This window comes from Tenrec ecaudatus, chromosome 5 (assembly GCF_050624435.1).
Source record: "Tenrec ecaudatus isolate mTenEca1 chromosome 5, mTenEca1.hap1, whole genome shotgun sequence".
Lineage (NCBI taxonomy): Eukaryota > Metazoa > Chordata > Mammalia > Afrosoricida > Tenrecidae > Tenrec > Tenrec ecaudatus.
In genome coordinates this window covers 153,527,040-153,548,925 of record NC_134534.1, presented here as the reverse complement: position 1 = coordinate 153,548,925, position 21,886 = coordinate 153,527,040, and the positions used below count along the sequence as shown (strand labels likewise).

Here is a 21,886-nt window from a genome sequence, read left to right as displayed (position 1 = left end):
AGGCTTTCTGCTCCCATAAAAGCCCCAGCCTTCGAAACCTGCAGTGGCTCCCTGACGGACAGGATCCTGAGGACTCACAGGGGCCTCCGTGGTGATGAGGTTTTTTGGAGACAGTTGTGGTTGTTGGTAAAATAGGAGTGGAGTTGCTTTTGACATCAACTGAGTAGTAGCCAGGGGTGCCGGCCGCACCCCCTGAAGTACACAGAACCCATGAAGCCATTGCCATTCCACTGATTCTGACTCATAGCAACCCCCGTGAGGAAGTGAGTACCCTAAGACAGAACACCCCCGTGAGGGAGTGAGTACCCTAAGACAGAACACCCCCGTGAGGGAGTGAGTACCCTAAGACAGAACACCCCCGTGAGGGAGTGAGTACCCTAAGACAGAACACCCCGTGAGGGAGTGAGTACCCTAAGACAGAACACCCCCGTGAGGGAGTGAGTACCCTAAGACAGTAGAACAGCCAGGTCTTTCTGCAGCAGAACAACGGATGGATTCCAACTACCAGCTTTTCTGTTAACAGCCACACCCTCTAACCACTGAGCCACCGGGTCTCCTTCGTGCACAGGATCGCCCGCCGAGAAGGACTTACCTGACCCAATGTGTCAGCAGCTTGAGAAACTATGACACGATGGGTCATGATTTATTAAACTATCAAATTTGGGGCGCAGGGTCTTGATCACTGTCGTCACAATTATGTCCTCCTTGCCAACAACCATGCTGACAGGTGTGTCACTCAAATATGTTTCTGACTTACTGCTTGGCGCAGTGCATTCCAATGATTAATTAATTTAAATGCCTGCAGAGGTGTTTGGAAATTTCTCACAGTGACCATGGCAATGCCGCTTTTCACACGGACAGTTTGGCCTCAGCCCTGACACAGGACTTTGTCCCAGGCACAAAGACCGCTAGGATGGGCCACGGGGGCTGCACTCACTGCTGCGAAGATGTCCGCCTTACCACTCGCCCTCCATTGAGACAGTCACAAAATTGAAAAAGCGGCATCATTTCCATTAAAATCTATGTCGTCTCTTTTCTCAGTGCTGACAGCTAAGCATTTCCAGGGCCGCTCAATGCTCTCTTAAAAGATCCGTCCTTGGGGCCACAAGCTGGAGTACTAAGTTTTGCCCCCTCCACAGGACCCAGAGACTAGGCTTTTTAACATCCCTACCATGCCTTGTTTGTTTTCCTCCCGTTTTCTTGCAAATAGAAGGGGCTTGGTGGGCATAGGAGATGCGGAAGAGCAGAAGGCAGAGTCTCTGCCGCAGGACAAAGACCTGTGTGTGACCAAGCTGGACTGCTCCGGGGTTCCTTGGCCGTGGTCCTTAGGAAAGCAGATGGCAGGCCTTTCTTCCGTGGTGCCACCAGCTAGGTTTGCCCTGTCGATCTTTAGGCCAGTCTTGGAGTGGAAGCCATTTGTGGCCCCAGGGCACTTATCGACATCCTTAGAGGTTGTGAAGTGGTGTGGAAGACGCCCTCTGCCCATCCTGCTTCTGCCTCAGCCCTTCCTTGGAGTCCACAGGATTTCCCTGTGGCCTGTGTGGAACATGTTGACATTGGGAAGATTATTTATTGCACCCCTTTGGCTTCCAGTAAGATCTTTCTCAAAAATAAACAGCCTGGTTTCCACACAACCTGCTGTTGATTATTTCTGACCTAGAGTATTCCACAATAAAAGGAGTAAAAATAACTCTTTTTTTAAAAGGCTGTGAGGAACGCATCCAACAGTGGTGCAGATGGGTCCAAACCATGTGTGCCGTGTCAGTGTGGGCCTGCACGTGTATCTGAGTGAGAAGTACATGCGGCTGCTGGGAAATCCTGCTGAGATACCTGTGGTATCTAAAGTCCACGCCGGTGTCTGCAAGACAGAGTGGTGCTCAGCTCTCAGTGCAGGTGTCGGCACTGTCACTGTACGGGCAGGCAGCGATGGCTGCAGCGTTAGTGGTGGAGGAAGCCTACCCCGTAGACACAACTCACATCGTTTCCTGCTGCCCTGCATCCAAATGTTTGTACTCTCGCGGGTCCACAGCCCCATGTCCAAGATCCTTAGACCACCAGTGCACTAGAAACTCCACAGTGCTCTGGACAAAAGAAAGGCCATCTAGATCATTTGCTTTAAATGGTAGGTAGATAGATAGGTAGGTAGGTAGGTAGGTAGGTAGGTAGGTAGATGATAGATAGATAGATAGATAGATAGATAGATAGATAGATAGATAGATAGATAGATAGATAGATAGATAGATGACCCTCTCTTTGTAGCAGCCTAGATTCAAACTGTTATTTTAGCAGCCAAATCCATGGACATGGCCAGTAAGCAAGAGGGGGCTTGAGGAGGGGGCGGTAAGACTCCAGCTAAGCCAGTTTTGCCCCCAAATGGCTTCGGAAAGAAATCTTGCTGTGGAGCTTTGGGGATTTAGGACTGGATGCATAAGGGGACCAGTATCAGATTAACACTAATGAGCAGCTCGTCTCACATCAGAGCCCAACCGTTTCACGTGGGAGTTCCAAAGCACCTCCCTGGATTCTGGCCCACCGAGCCTGACTTGTATCCGAATTGTAAAGGCACATGAAAAGAGCGCCCCCCCTCCCACCGAGGGAAATGGTTTCTCCTAAAAGAGAGCAAACTGTTCGGCAGGTCCCAGAGAGACCCGGCCCCTAGTGAGCCGGCCGCCCGGTAATTGCATGTCTGGGTCCGTGTGTGTCTCTTCTGCCAGCGCTGGGCGCGCTGCGCATGCCCGTCTGCAGCCTGTCTACGCAGTCGGTGAGGTCAGCATTTGACGCACAACTGACAGGCGTTTGCTTAAGTGACACCCCCACGCGCCTGAAGAAAAAATATAAAAAGTTACGAGATTGGCCTTTGCCTTTAAACCTGACGCCCCGCTGGCTTTCCCTGCGCACTCTTACGATGCCCAGAAACGCCCTTGGCTGCGTCATTTGGTGACTAACCACACTGATGCCCCCTCCCTTTTATCTCTCTGCCTGCTTTGCCTGTAGGCATTTCGATTTCACAGGGCCACCTAAGAACCCCCTCCTCCTCCTCGCGCCCATGCGGCCCGCGTGTGCACTGTGGAAGCCTTGCCCGCCCCGGCACCCGAGTGCTAATAGGAAATCTCCTTTGGCTAGATTGACTTGCATGAAACAGCTTGCTACCCGCCTCCTCCCATTCCCGGAGCCACAGCCCAGACGCCCAATGACTAATAAGTGAAATGCCAGGTATGCTTTGCTAATGACTGTCCTGTGGCTTCAGGGTTAGGAGGGAGCTCAGGGGATGGCTGAGGCCAGAGACAGACCCGAGGCGTGTTGCATCCGTTTGTGTCCTGGCTACTACGGATTAGCAACGAAGTGCCAGGCACACACCTCCGTCTGGGTGCTGGTGTTGCCCTGAATGCGCTAGTAGCGGTAAGAACACAGTGTTTGCACCTGTGTTTTCCTCGGGTCTGGACTGTGTGCTTCTTCTACCCTATGAAGAATGGCTGACTGCTTGAACTCTACGGCTTAGATTCCCCTCCTGAAATAGACACTGAGAAAGGTTTGAAACCTACTCAGTCTTCCAGAGGGAATGGACCAAATTTATGATGACTCTTCTCCCTTTTTCCCCCCAGCTTGACTGCATGTATATCACATTTGCCACTGCAGTGTGATGGAGACAAGCCTCCTGATTCTGCAGGCCTGGGAGTTGGTGTCTCGGCAGCTATGTCCCAACAGGGGCTAGCCAGTGCTCCTAGGTGCGCCCTGCCCGCCTCAATGTGCTGGAAACAGTGGCAGGCACCCATCGCCCCAACATGCTGGTGGGTCCACGACGGGCACATTCTAAATTTTGGCAGCTCCAGAAAAAGGAAAGCACCCGGTTCTCTGCCGGGTTATTGCCTTGTCTGAGTGGAAACAGAAAGGAAGGGCTTTCTTTCCCTTTAAGCCCCATTTAATTAAACTGAGATGGCTTTAAGGTACATCTGATAGGGCTCCCTTATTTCCTTCCCTGACCTTGCTGTCAGAAGGTACACAACTAAATCCCCGTGGATCCTCGGCCTCCTCCTTTGGAGCGGTAGGTAAGATGGTGTCACAGGGAGGGACTCGCGGCAGGCTTGACCCCCCACGCTACAGTGGCGCCTTCGGCCCATCCCTTAACCTCCCTAGAGTTCTGTGTTAAATGTGGTCATGGACCACAAAAGTCACCAAAAACCCCAAACTCACTGCCATTGAGTCAGTTCCGACTCACACATGAGCCTACAGGAGCGGGTAGAGCTGCCCCTGTGGGTTTGAGTAGAAGCCTCCTCTTTCCCCAGAGGACCAGCTGGTGGTTTTAAACCACTCACCTCGGGGCAGCTCAGTACAGAGCCATGATGCCACCCGGACCCCCACAACGCAAGCACCGTCATAAAGTCTGGCCCGTTTCCAGCACTACATGAGGGTGAATTCTTATCTTGCATTGCTTACCTCCATGGGGCATTTATTACGATCTTTTATATCCCGTGTATGTAGGCAAATACTACCTGCACCTCAACTTCTCTGCCAACCACGGCCCCTCATGTTATTTTCCTAAGCACCTATGCTGGGTTTCATGCGGGTGGCGGGGTATTTATGTGGGTGAAACCCTCAGTTCGCACATCACCCTTAACCCTCACAGTACCTCCAGGATGCAGAGACAGGCCTGCCTGGGAGACATTGTGGGTTTGGTTCCAGACTAGGACACTAAAGGCAGTTGTCATAGTAAAGGGAATCACATTGAGTGCTTGGTTTCCCAGAGCATATAGAAGTTCTGCTTACACGAGACACCCAATGGTAGGCTGCTAAAAAGTGTCACGTGTTAAAAGAAATGCCACCGGAGGACATCGGCTTCTGCCAGGGACATGTGCCCAAAAGGGAACTGCAAGTGCATGCAGCTTGATTCTGTCTGAGTAGTTCTGCTCTGCGCTGCCATCCCCACGACCGCCTTTCTGCTGGGCCTGTCCTCCCACCCTGCTTGCCCCCCACCCCTACCCCGCCTCCTTCCACCTGCAAAGTTAGGGAGCCTCCGCCATGAGCCATCAGCGAGGGACGGGGCCGCGTGTGGAGCTGCCGCCTGTCACGCAGCAGCACTACTTTTAGTAACGAGGCAGACATTTATACAGCTCTGATCACGCCTTGTTTTAGGAAGAAACCGGTTCAGATGCAGTCGAGGTAATCTGGAGAGATTATTTAGGAAAGGTATATTTAGGCCTTGTTTAAAGGTTAATTGCTCCACCCCAGCTCTAATTGGCCTTATATTTGGTAACACAGCACTGAGAGAGAGAGAGAGAGAGAAATTTTGAAAACAAAGAGACTAAGTGATGTATGACCTTTGCCCGGAGTCAAGTTCACACGGTGTTTTCCCGTTCTTTTTGGCTAACGGGCTGTGGGGATCAGAATGTAGATCCCCAGACAGTGACCGTACCCTAGACTCTAGGGCCTAGAGCTCTTCCGCCAGGTTGATTATGCTTTTGTTCTTTGAATCGATGGCGGAAACTTTCCACGTGGGCGTGAGCATCCTGGGGAGATGCAGGGAGGAAAGTGATCCTGTGAGGCTGCACCCCTCCAGGAGTGTGTCTGGATCCCTAACACCCCCACCATCCGCTTTCCACCACAGGAGCCCCCGTCAGGCATGTCTCCCATCCAATTTCTCTAAAGCAAAGACCATCCCATGCGGTTTTTGATATGAAAGTTCATATGAAAGTATGCCATACAATTAAGGAAAACCCTCGGAATTCCTTATCTCCGCCCTGCCAGATCCGTGTATTCTCTGAACACCTAATCTTGCTTGCGTCCCGAGTCCTTGCAGAAGCACAGGGAAAAAGAGTCCATCGATGCCAAGGTCTTCTACCCATTGCATCTTCTAGAGAATCCAAAGCTGCCCACCAGTGACTTCTTAGTAAACCATTCTATAATTTAGTTCATCACATTCCACTTTTCAATTTCCCTGAGTTCTCACGCCAAACTTTTCCACGTGAGCACTAAGATTCTGTGGTGCTCACGCCCTTTCCTAGCTTCCTTCAAGGTTTAGGACCCCAGAAATCTCTCAAATCCCTCCCCCCGCCTTTGTGACTTCTCTCTGTACTCATACATCAGAGACTAGAAGGGTGGCCCTTAGCTGGTAGATGGCTAGGGCATGGGGCTGACCACTACATCTACTTCGTTCATTGGACACACCACTGTTTCTGTGTGTGCGTCCTTACTGCACTCCAGGTGAGGCTAGGTGAAACCACAGCAGCATGAGCCACATCTATGACTCTGGCCCTTGTGGATTTACACCTAGCGAGGAAGACACAGCCCAGTCCAATCATTTACCCCATTGTAGAAAGAAGCTGTGGTGGTTCCTGAGAGCACAGAGGAGGCAAGGGGGGGGGGGGGCTGTGCAGTCCTAGATCTTGGGTGAAGGTTCCTTGAGAAATGCTATGGACCCGAGTCAGGGTTTATTAGGCACAGGTGCCTGGATGGGCTGCATGTTGTAGCTGCAACAAATCAGTGCAGACGTGGTACTTGCAAACAATACAGGTCCGCCTCTTCTTTTCTGTCTTGGAAGTCACGGTTCTGAAACCAAGGTGCGTCAAGGCCATGCTCAGGAGACTCGGGGAGAACCTCCTTCCTCAGCAGCACAGCATCCTGCTTCAGGGTCAAGTTGCTTCCTCTCCTGCATCACATCTCCTTCCGCCTCCCTTGGTGTGGACCCTTACAACTACTACTGCATTTTGGGCCCACTCGGGTCATCTCCCCATCCCCAAATCTTTTAACTTTCATCTGTAACATGTCTTTTGCCATCTAAGGCACTGGTTCTGAACCTCCCTGATGCCACGACCCTTTGATACCGTTCCTCATGTTGTGACCAGCAGTCATAAAATTATTTTTGTTGCTACTTCATAACTATAATTTTGCTGTTATGAACCGGGCGACCCCTGTGAAAGGGTCGTTCGACCTCCAAAGTGGTCGCGACCCACAGGTTGAGGACTGCTGATCTAAGGTGACATTCAGGTTCCAGGGATTAGGAGCTGGACATCTTTGGGGGTCATCGTTCAGCCACCATCAACCTTCCAGGCCAAGGAAACAGTATGTGCGAAGAGCTCAGGGATGATTAGGTACAGCGAGTCCCACAACCTACACACCAGTGGGGTGATGGGAGTGAGATGAGGAAGTAGGCGCTGTTTGAGGGCAATAGGCAGAGGTGGCAGAATCCGGGGCGATGTGTTCCCTATAGAGGGTTTGACGTCCACTTGAGGAAGTGACTGAAGGGTTTTGAGCAAGACCTGGACTCTTACCAGGTGTGTGCGACTCACAAATGAATGGTAGTTTGTGTGGAGAGCAAAGCCATGGGGGGCCCAGGGCGGAAGGTGAGAGCTGCGGTGGAGGCTGTGCCCGCAGTTCACAGACGAGGAACGAACAGCGGCCACTGGGAGGAGGAGGAGACTGGAAATGCAATGGGTGGGTTTTCCCAGGAGCTTCTCATTTTCTGTTATTTTTTTTTCCTGAGCTTGGGCCTTTGGGGAGAGAGAATGGCAAGTCCTGTCCTTCAGGAACCAATGGCTGTCCATGTGGAAGATTTCTTTAGCTACTTTTTTGTCTAAGAAGCCAGCTTTCATCTCTGATGAGAGGTACCTGAAAGACCAGGTGTCCGTAGACAGAGTGCAGATTACCAATACCCTGATGCAAACCTCGGGTGTTTTGGGTTTGTTTGCTTTTTCCTGGAGCGGTTCGTGTAATCGTTCCCATTGGCTAAGCAGGAGAAGTGACCGTTTTTATGAAGTGTGAACTCACACCTGCCGTGAAGAGTGTGCATTAGCAGGGGGGCATCCAGAACGCAGCAGAATCACCAGGTTTGCCCGGGACGTTTTCTGAGTCCACTCTGCGGAGGTGCTCGTGTGGCAGGGTCGACGGTCGGGCCCGGAAATGAGCGGCGAGCTGAAGGATCAGGCGAATATGTATCAGTGTGTGTTCAGAAGCAGTCAGTGCCTTTGTATCTGTAGCTACATGTCTGCGTATTGGATGCTCCGGATCGCAGATTCACGGTAGAAACTGGGAGAGGCAGCTGAAGCCTCCTTATTGGAAGAAGTGGGACTTTTGGTTAGTTCGCGGTAGGAAACCCAGGTGTCCGGAACTGACAAAGGCCCCGTGTTGGAAATATTAACATTCTTTATCTGCAACCAGACATGCGACCGCCTCAAGCAGTCAGCCAGTGGGACCAAGCGCCGCGTGTTCGTCATCGAGACCATGGGTGGCTACTGTGGTTACCTGGCCAACATGGGAGGGCTCGCGGCCGGAGCCGACGCAGCGTATATTTTTGAAGAGCCGTTTGACATCAGAGATCTACAGGTATGTCATATGGACAGAACCGCTGCTCTCATACTACTCACCGCATTTATCCTGACATCTGTGCCTTGAAATTACCCGCCTCAGTGAATCTCGGTGGAAGCCACAGATGTATTGGCTTTCGTATTAGGAACGATTTTGATGAGTCCGGAGCAGTGAGTTAGGATTACATGCACAGACATGGCTGCGGGCAGCATCTACTTTCACCCAAGCTTGTTACTTTGTTGTTGTTTTGTTTTGTCTATTTATTAAGTACTTTGTCCATGATGCAATGGATGCTTTCTTGTTAAGTTATATTTGTTTGTCCATGAGTTCTTTAGCGTCGGTACAGGCATGCCTCACTTTATTGCTTTCTACAAATACTGCTTTTTTTTTTTAATTGAAGGTGGTGGCAAAGCTGCCTCGAGCAGGCCTGCCCGCACCCTTTCCCGGCAGCTTCTCGCTTGGTAATTCTCACACTTTTTCATGCTGCTGCTGCACATTAATGGACTGCAGTGTAGACGTGGCCTTTAGGCGCACTGGGAAACCAACGATTCTGCGTGCCTCACTACTTCGATACTCGCTCCACTGAGGCGGTCTGGAACCCAGCCCGCGGTGTCTCTGAGGGCTGTCTCTGAGGGCTGTCCTCTAATGAGCTGACCGTATAGTTTCACCTAAGGTTTTTGAAAATTAGAAAACAGCTCCAGACTTCTGGTGTCTCCCTGGATCTGAGGTTGGGAAGATGTGCAATTGTTGGAAAACATCCGGGGCCGCGGGGACACTTAGTCACCTGCTCGAGGGAAGCAGCCACTTTCCGTGGCCTTTAGGGCTGGCCTTTAGGGGTGTTTTTGCAGATGCTCAATTTCATCAGGGCATGAATGTGAGACACAGCAAGGGTCCCTCGGGCTGCGAGGACAGACGGAAAGCTGTGTTGTTAGGTAGAATGTAGGGGAAGAAAGATGTAAGCGTGTTGCCATTTTTAAATAACAAAGAAACCTCATGTAGCCCTTGCAGTCCCTGAGGTGTGCTTCTTGGAAAGCTAATGGCTGCTGGTTCCTCTGAGGAAGCATTGCCTTCTAAGTGGACAGCAGGCTTGCAAAGGAAGCCGACTTAGGCATTGTGGCATCCTCTCGCTGGACGCTGTGCCCGCTCACAAGCCCAGATAACGGTGGCAGAGCCTCTCCCATTGCTGGGCAGGAGGAAGCGAGACCACAAGGTATTAAGAGCTGCCAAGACATTATCCAAGCAAATGAAGAAGAACCGAGATCTCGGGGAGCTAAGAAAAGCAGCAAACCAAACCACCCGCTGCCGTCAAGTTGATTCCAACTGCGTCCTGTAGGAAGGACGAGCAGACCTGTCCTGAGGGCTTCCGGCGCTGGAACTCTTTATGGAAGTAACCGTCTCATCGCTCTGCCGCCGAGGGGAGCTACTAGGGGGTTATTTCAACCTTCCTCGGTCTCACCCTTACCCAGTAAGTCGGCATGAGCTGGGAGGCAGGAATCTTGGATTACCAGTGTTTTCCCATTCCACCCTTGCTCCTGTGCCATTTGATTCGAGTTTCCACGTTGCGTAATACCTACATAGTAGGCCCTGTCCGCAAGGACAAAGGCCCACGACCATTGAGCCGATTCGGACTCATAGCACCCTATAGTTCTCAGGCTCTGTCATTCTTCACAGGAGCTGACAGCCTCCACTATCTCCCAGGTGGCTTTGAACTGCTGACCTTGTGGTTAGCAATCCCAAACCTAACCCAACAGCACGACCTGTGTGGTTCAAGAGGATAGGAGGTAGCACATGAAACATAACTTTCTTTTCTTTTTTAACGTTAGGATTTCTTTTTTAAGTTATGGTTGTATGTTATCTGTTTCTCATCCAAATCAATCAAGTAAAGGGAGATTTAGGGTTCTAACCTAGTATCTGTAACACGGAAACTTGAGCTATGGATTTTGTCACAATGTGGAATTAAATATTTCTATTTAAAAGATAATGTCTCGCCAGCACTTGCCATAACTCTTGGCATCTATATAGATGTTTAGTAAAGAAGTAACAGCGAGGTTTGCTGATGTGCTAAGAGTTAACCAAAATAGGATAACTTATGTATAAAATGGTCAGAAAATGTTTATTAGGCAGTTCCATGAAACTCTAACCCAGAGAGCTCAGAGATAAAAACACTGTCATGACAACATGCCAAGTGATTACATATATGCTGAGCTTGTCACCACCACAGGAGCGCACGCAGTAAATGCATTCATATTGTGAGCGAGAATATTGATTTTGAAAAGCAGTTCTCATGGGCGTGGTAGGTTCGGTTAACTTATCCTAGGTTCCCAAACCGTTTGGCCTTTTTGGCCCCCTTCTCAGGGGGCGGGGGGGGGGGTATTGCACAGCACCCTATACCCCCAGACAACAAAATATTTCTGTACTGTAGCCCATAAGACAGAATAAAGTACAGGTATTCGCTTTTGAAAACACCACCCCTCGCCCCGATCATTCCAGTGGCCCCCAAAGGGTGGTGTCCCTCACTCGGGGAAACGCTGAGCTGAGTCAATCCATCCAATGATGTGGCTTGCCTGCTCCCATCATGTGTACGGCATTGTCTTGTTTTCTCATTAGGAGCCCTGGAGGTGTGGTTACCTGTAGGCTACTGACTGTGAAGTCCACTGTTTGAAATCACCAGCCGTTCCCTGGGGGAACGATGAGACTCTCTACTCCTGTAAAGGCCACAGTCTTGGAGACGCACAGGGTCAATTCTACCCTGCCCTATCCTCTGCGTCAGAATGGACGCGATAGCCATGGGGTAGTTTTGATTATCATTATTATTTGATTTGATTTCCTTATTGTTACCAGCAGATTGCTCACTTCCTGGTGTTTTCTTGTTTTCCTGTTATCCTTGCCGACTAAAATACAAGAGCAACTGCTTTACCTACCTTGTTCCCCGCCAGCAAGGATGACGAGCACACAGGGCTGACGCACAGGAGGCACCTGGTAGAAGGCTAATGTCTGGGTGATTAATAAAATGCTCTTTTCCAGTCCAACGTCGAGCACCTGACGATGAAAATGAAGACCACCATTCAGAGGGGTCTTGTGCTCAGGTAATTGGAAACTATGTAACTCTACTTTAATTTTAGACCTAGGTTACTTGGATCTGTCTGACCATCTGAGGTCTACTACGTAATCGTTCCTTGGCTTTTTAGTCGCATTATGAAATACTGCGGGGGACACAGTAATTATGTTAAAAACCTGCATGTATTTAAATAATCAAAGGATTCAATTTTTGTTTAATTTTGGCCTTTAAGTCATTTTTTTAGGCTCGCTCCAAATATTTTCTTTAATTAAACCTCTAACCTTTATAAAGAAAGACACAGTAGTCGTGTCACCTAAAGGGGGCAGTGGAATCCTGAGGGCCGGCGTGCAGGTGTGTCAGGAAACAAGTGGCTTTGCCCGAGAGCCGAGGGAGGCCTCGCTCTCAGGCAGTCAGCACGTCCATTTGGGGCAGAAGATGTCATCAAGCACCCACAGCTGTGCTCGGTGCGAATACACAACTGCTCCCCCTTCGTTGTAGAAACGAGAACTGCAGTGAGAATTACACCACCGACTTCATCTGCCAGCTTTATTCGGAAGAAGGAAAAGGTGTGTTTGACTGCAGAAAGAATGTGCTGGGCCACATGCAGCAGGTAGGGTGACCGCAGCGCTATTGTTGCCAATTGCTGCTGTGCCAACACCGACTCCTGGCAGCTTCGCGTGCAATGGGATTCTATCATTGTGATCCACGGGGCTTGCGCCGGCCGATTTTTAGAAGTAGCGCATCAGGCCTTGCTTTCTAGTCTGTGTTAGTCTGGAAGCTCTGCTAACACCTGTTCAGCCTTGTACCAAAACACGTCTCCATTGACAGACTGGTGGCAGCAGCGCTGAGGTGCACTGACTGAGTCAAACCCAGCTCTCCTGCGTGGAAGGGTAGAATTCTACTGGGGAACCACCACTGCCCTGTCCCACCCTTAATTCCCACGTGACCCATCTATGGTGCAACAAAGCAGAAAATGAGGCATTTGATTTACATATTAAGCATGTAACCTATATTAAAAACAGAGCATGTAACTTATGTAGTAAATGCTTTATTTTCTGCTTTGCTTACCATAGATGGGTCATGTGGGAATTAAGGACGGCCCGGGTAGTGAGGGCTTCGTGGTCGAATCCTACCCTTTCCTGGGTTTGAGCCCGACAGTGTGCCTACCGCATGTACAGCCACCGCCCGGCTGTCAGTGGAGGCTGGTGTGTTTTACATGATGCTGAGCAGATGTCAGCAGACCTTCCATATGTATACTTCCATATATACAGAAAAAGCTCTTTCATACTACGCATTTTTCCTGCTAGGCAAGCATTGAACAACTCGCTCTAGGTCGGTAAACCCAGTGGCGTCCCCTAGGAAGGTTCTCTCTGGCCACAGTGAAATTTTTTCATAAAAGCAGTTTCACTCCAACCTCAGTTTTTGTGATGGCCGATTTAAGAGAACAGCATGAGGCTGTGAAATTTAGTTTCCTGCTCAGGAAAAAGTGCCGTAGAAACTTATGTTGAACACAGCTTACAAGAATATTATAGGAAAAAACTCAAGTGTACAAGTGGCTTCCTTTTTTTTTTTTTTTCAAAAAAGGTGAAATGCCGATTGATGGCAAACCTCATTCTAGACTATCTTGGAACTTGGTTCAAAGGGCCTATGAATCCCCCCAAATTAAATGATGAAATGGAAGGGACGTACTTTTTGCAAATGTGAGTTGACAAAGCCTCTAATATTCTTAAAGGGAACTGGGGACTTTTCTCAGAGAAGCTTAGGAAATCTTGATGTGACCCTAAAACAATGACGGTTTTAATTCACCTATCTGGCTGATTCAAATCATCTGTATCTTAACCAGGAAAAACAACAGCCCTATTTCACGAGGCCTAGCAGGTTTTGTTGTCGTTCCCAACTGCACACGAGGGGGGTTGTTCAGTGCCGACGGCCCAGCTCACAGCGAGCCTGTGTGCAACAGGTCCTCACAGTGGTTACTGCCTGAGCCTGTTGCTGCAGCCTGTGGGTCAGTGTCTGGTGGAGGACCGACTTTTTCTCACTGACCTCCTACCAAGTGTGATGTCCTTTCCCAGGACTGGTCTTCCCACATCCAAAGTACATGAAACGGAGCCTCACCATCCTTGTCATGTGTAAGGTGATACATTAAACAGTTCTTTTCCCATTTGATTCTCTTAAACTATGTGAGTTGTGTTCATAGAAAATGTACAAGTAAAATGGAAGCCCGTTCAGTATGTGAAGTGGTCTGGTGAGTACTGCCTGACTCAATTTGTAACCCTTGTCATCCTACAGGGTGGGGCGCCTTCGCCCTTCGATAGAAACTTTGGGACAAAACTTTCTGCCAGAGCCATGCAGTGGATTACTTCAAAACTGAAGGAATCTCACGGGACAGGTAGAAGCATTGGGGTGTGGTGGGGCAGGTTGTGGGAGGGGGGGTGTTAGTGCGCTTGGTAGCTGGCAGTATAAAATAGGGTGTCTGCCCCTCTGTTTTAAAATTCCGCACATGATAAAATTGGGTTCATCCTGCTAGTCTATGAAAGCTACTGTTTTGTAACTGTTATGGTAATAATTAAAATATAAATTAGTATGTGCACCTCCTTCCCCCTTACACACACACACACACACACACACACAACTAAAAACGACTTACCAGTCCACGTTGAGCAGAGTAGAGCTGCTCTGTAGGGCTTTCTTCCCGTCCAGCTTTATAGAAGGAGACTCCAGGTGGCGGGTTCAAAGGGCTAACTTTTAGGTTTAGTAAGTTCACAAACAAAAGCCCAAACTCATTGCCCTGATGTCAATTCTAGCTCATAGCAACCCTACGAGATAGAGCAGCACTGCCCCTGGAGCCCCCCCTTTCCCCCCCGGCTTTCTCTGGGGAAGCAGCCGGCTGCTCTCTCTCCTGGTCGCTGCTGGCGGCTCCCCCTCCCAGCCTTTCAGTCCGCAGCTGAGCACTTGAACCACTTCCCACCAGCTCTGCTTTTCAGGCTGAGAGTCACACAGCTGCTGGCCCCATGAGTACCTCAATTCAAGAACATGCCTCATTCTTGCTCACTCTACTGATGGCAGTCATTCAAATAATTTAACTTTTTTCTTTTAATAAGTAGAAAGTTGCTATATACATATTGTCTATTATTAAGACAGTGAAAAGTAATGTTTTTAACTTTTTTTTTTGCTAACTGGGGCACTTTCTTTGAACTGACTTTAAGATACATAGACTTATTTGCTGATTCATTCAATACTAATTTTTGTAGAAAAACACCAGCGGCATTGGACTGGGAGGTATCTGGTCTGTTTTCCTCCCACAAAACCAATCTTTTTAAAATCATAGTTTACTCTCTCTTGACCAGAACTACTTCTGAATATTCTGAGAGCTACTCCCTACTTTTCCTACTGATGCTTCCCATTTCAAGTGGCACTGTGGGTCAGAGGTTCAAACCCACTAACTGCTTCTTGGGAGAAAGATAAAACCTTTTGTTCCCGTACATACTTACAAGTCATGGAAATCCAATATATAGTTGCTGACTCAGAATCGACTCAGTGGCAGTGCGTTCAGGTTCTTTGGCTTACATATTTAGTTAAGTTTCTATTCGTATTAAAAGGGAAATCCTGGTCTGTGTCTTTTTCTGAGACTTGATTTTTTGGTAGGTTAGCTTTTTGAGATGGATTCAGGTTGATGCCCGTAAAGTTGTGCTTGATCACATAATGATCCGTTAACTAGGTGTGTGCCACCCGTTACCATTCCAACTGATACCGGCCCTGCGTGCTTCCCAGTTTGATGCTTGGGGTTTGTGACACATGCTGTCCCTGTGACTTACACCCATGAGTGGAGTCACTGGCGATAGCGTGTGCGCAGGTCCAGCTTTCCAAACTGGTTTTACCAATGATGTGCAGACCTTCCGCTGACTGTGTTTGCCTGAATTTTCTAGTGAAACAAACCAATGACACTCAACTGCATCTGAAACCACTATATATCAAAAAGAGAAATTATATCAAGGAAGCGGCCCAGCCCATCCACCCCAAGTCCAAGGGTCAGATACGAGCTGGAAGCCCTTCAGACTCGTGCAGCTGCAGGCCAGGAAGCAGGCAGGCGCAGTGAGAAGCTGGGAGATGACAGGCTGAGGGGAGGCAGAGTCACATGGAGCCTAGGTTGGCAGGAGGACGGCAGGTTGCCAACAGCGCCTGGGGTCTGCAGATGGCCTGGGCCGCTGGCCTCAGAAGCAAGGAGGAGCCGGACAAGGGAGAGCGGCCTGTCTCCCACAGGCCTCTTGTAAAGCGGCCACACATACCCCCAAGAGGAGCCATCGCTAGGCTGTGGCCTGCCTGCTCGGTGGGATCCTCCAGGTGCACCGAGTTGACAGGACACCCAAGCCTCCACTGTCCTTATCAAGCTCACACTTGATGCAGGCTGACTTTCATCACTGCCTTTCTAGTGGGTTCAAAACTGTCTTGTTGTGTTTTTAACAATGCTAGTGTTGGTATTAAGGTAAACCAGTGATGCAAACAATGTACAAAAACAGCAGGGAGGGGAAAAAATCTCAGCTTTTAATAATTTCAAAGAACCGGCTTTGGGTATTGATTCTTCCTGCTGATTGATTATTTTCTACCTATTGGCTTTACTCTGTGTATTTATTTTCTTCCAATTAACCTGTGATGTACTCCTCATTACTGTTCAGCCTCTCATAGTGTATCTATTTCGGGGTATAAATTTCCATTTAGTATCTGCTTCAAAATATTTTTCAAAGGTTTTCTTCTGAAGACTCTTTGGACTCAGGAGTTGTTTATGAGCCTGGGTCGTCCACGAGTTAAGCCCTGGGCTGCCCATCAGAGGTGGGAGGTGACCCCCCAGCTGCTCCTTGGGGGGCAGCGTGCTTCCGGAAACCAAACAAGTCACCAGGGAGCCAGTGACTCGACCGCAATGAGCTTAGTTTGCTTACCAAAGTCCTACTATCTGCTCAGGTTTTTTTTGTGTGTGTTTAATGTTCCATGTGCATTTGTAAATTCATTATCCACTACTGCCCCCCGACTAATGTCACCACACACCCCACTGTCTTGAGAACCACCAGTAACTATTTCAGGCTGGGCCACCATCATCCTTACGCTCCCCTCAAATACAGACCGGCCTGCACTTGCAAGGGGCAATTCTTCTACATTGTGGTTTTATTTTTATTTCTGGCAGGATGGTCAATCCAGGTAAATTAGTTTTCTGTAATCATGGCTGTGAGTTACTGTCGGGCCGGTTCCAACTCCTGGTTCCTACGTGTGCAGAGCAGCACCGCCCGGGCGGTGTGGCACAGCTGTGCCTCTGTGCAAGCAGCTCCCCAGGCCTGTCTCCCGAGACACCGCTGGGTGAGCTTGAAGTCAGCAACCAAGTGCTTACCCGTTTGCACTGCCCAGGAACTCCACTTTCTGTTATTGATTTTAGTGAAAGGATCATTTTACTTTGGGGACACTTAACAGGGCTTTGTGATTCTCACAAAGCAAAAACCTTAATATCTAAAACTGAAATTCTTCTTTCTGAAATTCAATCAGATTTTGTGTTCTTGTCTTTAATGAAATCTTTGTTCACTACCACCTGGGAAAGCAGCTTCACAAGGATGGCATTTGGTGCTAGGATTGCTAATGAGAGACATGTAGCCAACACAACACCGGCGAAGGTGCAGAAAACAGGGGAATCTGCGCTGCAGCAGGGACGCAGGATGCCTTAGTAACCACTGTAGGGCGAAGTAGGGCATCTTGGGAAATGCTGTCTTACAGGCGTCTCTGGGCTGGTATTTGGCCCCCCAGAGACTGGAAGCACCTGTGCGCAACACCAAATGCACTGCCATGCGTTTCCGAGTGGAACTTCCGGCTTCGGGCTTCCTTAGCAATCATCTCTATGGAAGCAAGCTGGCAGGCATTCCTTCTGGGGGGCCCATGGGTGGGGTTGAGCCACCAACTTTCCTATCAGCGGCTACTGGTCTAGATGATGACAAGCCACTTCTGCCACCCAGGCTCCACTGCCCGCGCCAGGGGGACGACCAGGACGCCTGTCAGGACCGCGCAGTCCTTGGCCCACTCCCGAATCGGACTCGTCAATGTCCCCCAGATGGTTTTGTTCCCAGAAGTTGGCAAATCTTTCTTCTGACCTTTCCTGTTGATGTTTTTGTTTATTTAATACCATCTTATCTGCCCATTCACTGTGATGTCTTAGTTCTTACATCTTTTTTTTTCTTCCCACTTTCATAGGGAAGAAGTTTGTAACTGACAACTCCGTCTGTGTGCTGGGAATAAGCAAAAGAAACCTTATTTTCCAACCAGTGGCAGACCTAAGGAAGGACACAGACTTCGAGTAAGTAAATCATAAACCTCCAGGTCTCCCTGCCTCTGGGAGTAATAATGGGAGGCATGAAGCACTGGCTGGGAGACTGTGCTCTTAGTTATGTTAAAGCGGCTCAACTTTAAGTATTTTCACAGAAACATAAGCTTTTCTGAAGCCACGTTAGAAATGGGCCTGCATTTTTAGATATATGAACGGAATGGCTTTATTTGCAGTCCACTTCGCTGGCTCCACAAACATGACTATTAATAGGGGAGGGGGCGGGGAACAGGAGCTTCAAAAGATGTATGGGAAAGTTGCGTATCTTTTCATCCCATCATCCCACAAAGTGTCCAAAGGAACTAGCCATGGGAGTGCAGCGGCAGGCACAAGTCTGCTCTCAGCAACAGGCACGGTCATCCCACTGCCCTTTCTCTCCCATCACAGGCACCGAATTCCCAAAGAACAGTGGTGGCTGAAACTGCGGCCCGTGATGAAAATCTTGGCTAAGTACAAAGCAAGCTATGATGTCTCTGACTCTGGTCAGCTCGAGCATGTGCAGTCCCGCTCTCATGACGAAACTGTAGGGATCTAAACCCGCACGCCACCCCGACCCCGGAGCGAGACTGTTCGTCTAGTGATGCTTTACGACGTAATGTTCACTGGCCTTTTTTTGTAACATTTAAGTTATTTATCAGCACTTTATGCAAGTATTGTTGATCAAGTATTGTTGACATTAGTGCCTAATTAGCATCAGTCCTCAATGTTGTCCGTACTCTATAGTCATAATAAATAAAACACTGCATAAATTGCACTGACTTTACTGGGTGTTGTCCTTTGTGCTTTGTGTCATGCTGTGACATGTGGGTATCCAGTGGAATTAAATATTTGGCCAAAGCTCCCAAGCAGACACACAAAAAGATGCTCAGCATCATTAGCCACCAGAGAGATGCAAATCAAAGCTGCCATGAGGCCTTTTTTTACTCCCACTAGGGGGCTCAGTAGGGGGCCGTAGTGGAACAGCGGTTATGCACTGGCTACAGTCTACAAGTTCAGCAGTTCAAAACCACGAGCACAACATCATTTTTCTCCTGCAGAGCAACCATGCTTTCTATCACTGACGTTGGGGCGAGCAGTCCAATGTGCTATCCACTGTGCCAACAGGACTACCACACACTCTAACCCCAAAGACTTCAGACCGGAAACGCAAACAGACACGCACACCAGTGTCCACTGCAACACACTCTTTACAATAGCCCATGCGGACACAATCTCGATGTTTATCAGAAGAATGGATTCAGGGCAATGGAGCAGAATGGGATGGGATTCAATGAAATGGAATCGACAGATGAACAGACTGCCATCTGTTCCGTGGAATGGAAAGCAATAGAACCCTACTCAGCCAGTAGGAATAATGACGTCCAGAGAGATGCTGCGGCTCTAATGGAGCTGGAAGAGGGCATGCTGACAGAAAGAAGCCAATCATAAAGTCATCTATGGGATCAAAGTGACAACGCAACTCAGAAGATCCGAGAGGAGCCGCACCGGGCAGGGCATATTAATGAGGGGCCCAGGAGGGCTGGGGGATGGCACAACTCTTTTAATTTTTAATAAACTTTATTTAAGAAGTTTTAACATGTCTGTCACCCATCATTTGCTATTTAGTTCCTCTAAATCTTGTAGAAGTTCATCTTCAAGAGTGCCCTTTTTGGGCTTAAGTGGAGAGCGAATGCTTTGAAAATGATTAGGGCAAAGAATGTACGGATGTGCTTTATACAACTGATGTATGTATATGTGTGGATTGTGATAAGAGTTGTATGAGCCCCTAATACAATGTTTAAAAAAAAAAAAAGATTGCCCTTTTTAAGGAGCCACCATTGTCCAGTAGGCAATGATCTCAGATCTGTCAATTCTCTGGTTACACCACTTTAACCTCCATTATGGACAAATGTCAAACACCTCCCGCATCTTTGGACCTCATTTGTTCTGGTGGCACGACTCACGAATGCCATCAGTGTCACTACATTGGACATGAATGGTGGAGTTTCACATGCCTCTGAGTTCAATCCTAGCTACCCCAAGAAGTTTTTAAAGATAATTTCTGATACTTAAGTTCTCCTAAAGACCCATTAATTCATACTCTCTGGAGGAAACTCTCCAGATGAGTCTAAGATGCTGGCAGACCTGCTGTCTGCTACCTCTCTCTCATACGCTGGCTACATGAAAATCGGGCGACAGAGAGACATTCCATTTGACCGGTACAACAACTGCAGACGGGAAAAGCAGCTGGCAGGCGGCAGCTGCACTGCACGGACAGTGCACACGAGAAAAAGAATGGTACATGGTCGGGTTCCACAGTTAAGAACTAGTTTCACTCTTTGCTCCACACTACACAGGATATTCTCAGATCTAATTTCTAAAAATAATTCCCAACCATCTTTGTACCAGAAATCTACAAAAGGTGATGGGGACTTGCACATAAAGAAAGTAGATGGTTAAAAAAATATTTGTTTATAGGAAATCTGGGGGCAAATGATAGAGGGAAAACTAGAACTGAGATATTTCTCTCTGAAAAATGTGTGAGGTGTATAACAGATCCCTTAAAGAAATGACAAAATTAGGAAGATTATGTAAATGTTTCATAAGCCAAAACATACTTAGTTCGCTAAATATGGTAATAACATGGGTTCCCCAGAGTTCCATCAGGCCTCCCTGTGTAGCTACCACTTCTTTGTGTGTCGGCAGCCTGATGGAACTCTGAGGAACCCGTGTTACGGTCTGGCTTGAGTGTTGCTATTCTGCTGAAGGCTGTGTCACTGGTATTTCAGATATCAGCAGGGACACCCAAAGTGACCAGGTTACGGCAGAGCTTCCAGACTCAGAACAGACTACAGAGCGGGAATAATCTGTGCACTCTACAGAAGTTCGCCACTGAAAACCCTGTGGACAGCAGGTGAACATTGTCAGTTACTGGAAACCTAGTGGACAGAAGCAGAACCCTGAGAGCAGACAGGGCCGGAAGATAAGCCGCTCAAGTTGGAAGGCACTCAAATTATGACTGAGGAAGAGCTGCCTTCTCAAAGGAGGGGAAAGCTTCCATTTACTGGTGGGGCATGACTCAAAATGAAAAGAAACAGCTATACACACCAATGAATAATAGGAACTTGGAATGTATTAAGTCTGAATCTAGAAAAATTAGAATTCATTAAAAATGAAATGGAATGCATAAATATTCTAGGCATTGGTGAGCTGAAATGGGCGTATTGGCCATTCTGAATCAGAAAATCATGTGACTTATTATGCTGAGAATAAATCAAGAGAAATTGTAGCATTGCATTCATTGTCAAAAGGACATTTCAAATCTACCTCAAGTACACTGCTGTCTGTGATAGTACATTGTCTAACCCCATGCAAGGAAATCAACTATTCAATTTCTGTACCTACTGCTAAAACTAGTTATGCAGAAATTGAAGAATTCTACCAAAATCTTCTGACATTGATCAAACATGCAATCAAGATGCATTGATAATTACTGGAGACTGGAATGCAAGTTAAAAATGAAGAACTGAAAAATATGGCCTTGCTCCTCTTCGCCGTCTCCCCGGCCCCCTGCTGCCGCAGCCATGAAGGTCGAGCTGTGCAGCTTCAGCGGCTACAAGATTCGCCCGGGCGCGGGTGGCGCTATGCCAGGACCCACGGAAAGGTTTTCCAGTTCCCGAATACACAATGCGAGTGGGCATTCCTTTCCCAGAGGAGCCCTCGGCCGGGAGACTGGACCGTCCTCTGCAGGAGGAAGCACAGAAGGGCAGTTGGAGGAAATTCAAAAGAAAAGAACCCGCCGTGCAGTCAGATTCCAGAGAGCCATCCCAGGTGCATCTCTTACTGATATCATGGCCCAGAGGAATCACAAACCTGAGGTTAGACAGGCCCAGGAGAACAGGCCCTCAGAGCTGCCAAGGAAGCAAAAAAGGCAAAGCAAGCTTCTACAAAGACAGCAATGTCTGCTACTAAGGCCCCCGCCAAGGCAGCACCTAAGCAAACGAGTGTGCAGCCCGTGCAAGTGTCCGCTCCCCGGGGTGGTGGGAAACGCTAAGCCGGCAGCAGAGACTTTCTAATAAAGATGCAGCTATAAAAAATAGACATACATGGCCTTAGTGATAAAAAGGAAATTGGAGATGACATGATAGAATTTTGCAATATCAATAACTTGTTCATAGCAAATACCATTGGACTTC

At 48.4% G+C, this 21,886-nt stretch overlaps 1 protein-coding gene across 1 annotated transcript in view; it reads left to right on the top strand.

Annotated features, from left to right (window-relative positions):
* Positions 1–18,474, top strand: part of PFKP (phosphofructokinase, platelet) — an 89,554-nt gene extending 71,080 nt beyond the window's left edge. The window contains exons 17-22 of the mRNA XM_075550132.1: positions 8,152–8,316; positions 11,323–11,384; positions 11,855–11,966; positions 13,646–13,745; positions 17,582–17,684; positions 18,099–18,474. Coding sequence (XP_075406247.1) covers positions 8,152–8,316; positions 11,323–11,384; positions 11,855–11,966; positions 13,646–13,745; positions 17,582–17,684; positions 18,099–18,246 — 690 coding nt within the window. The 3' untranslated portion in view covers positions 18,247–18,474. The remainder of the gene's footprint in view (positions 1–8,151; positions 8,317–11,322; positions 11,385–11,854; positions 11,967–13,645; positions 13,746–17,581; positions 17,685–18,098) is intronic.
* The last annotated feature ends 3,412 nt before the right edge of the window (positions 18,475–21,886 follow it).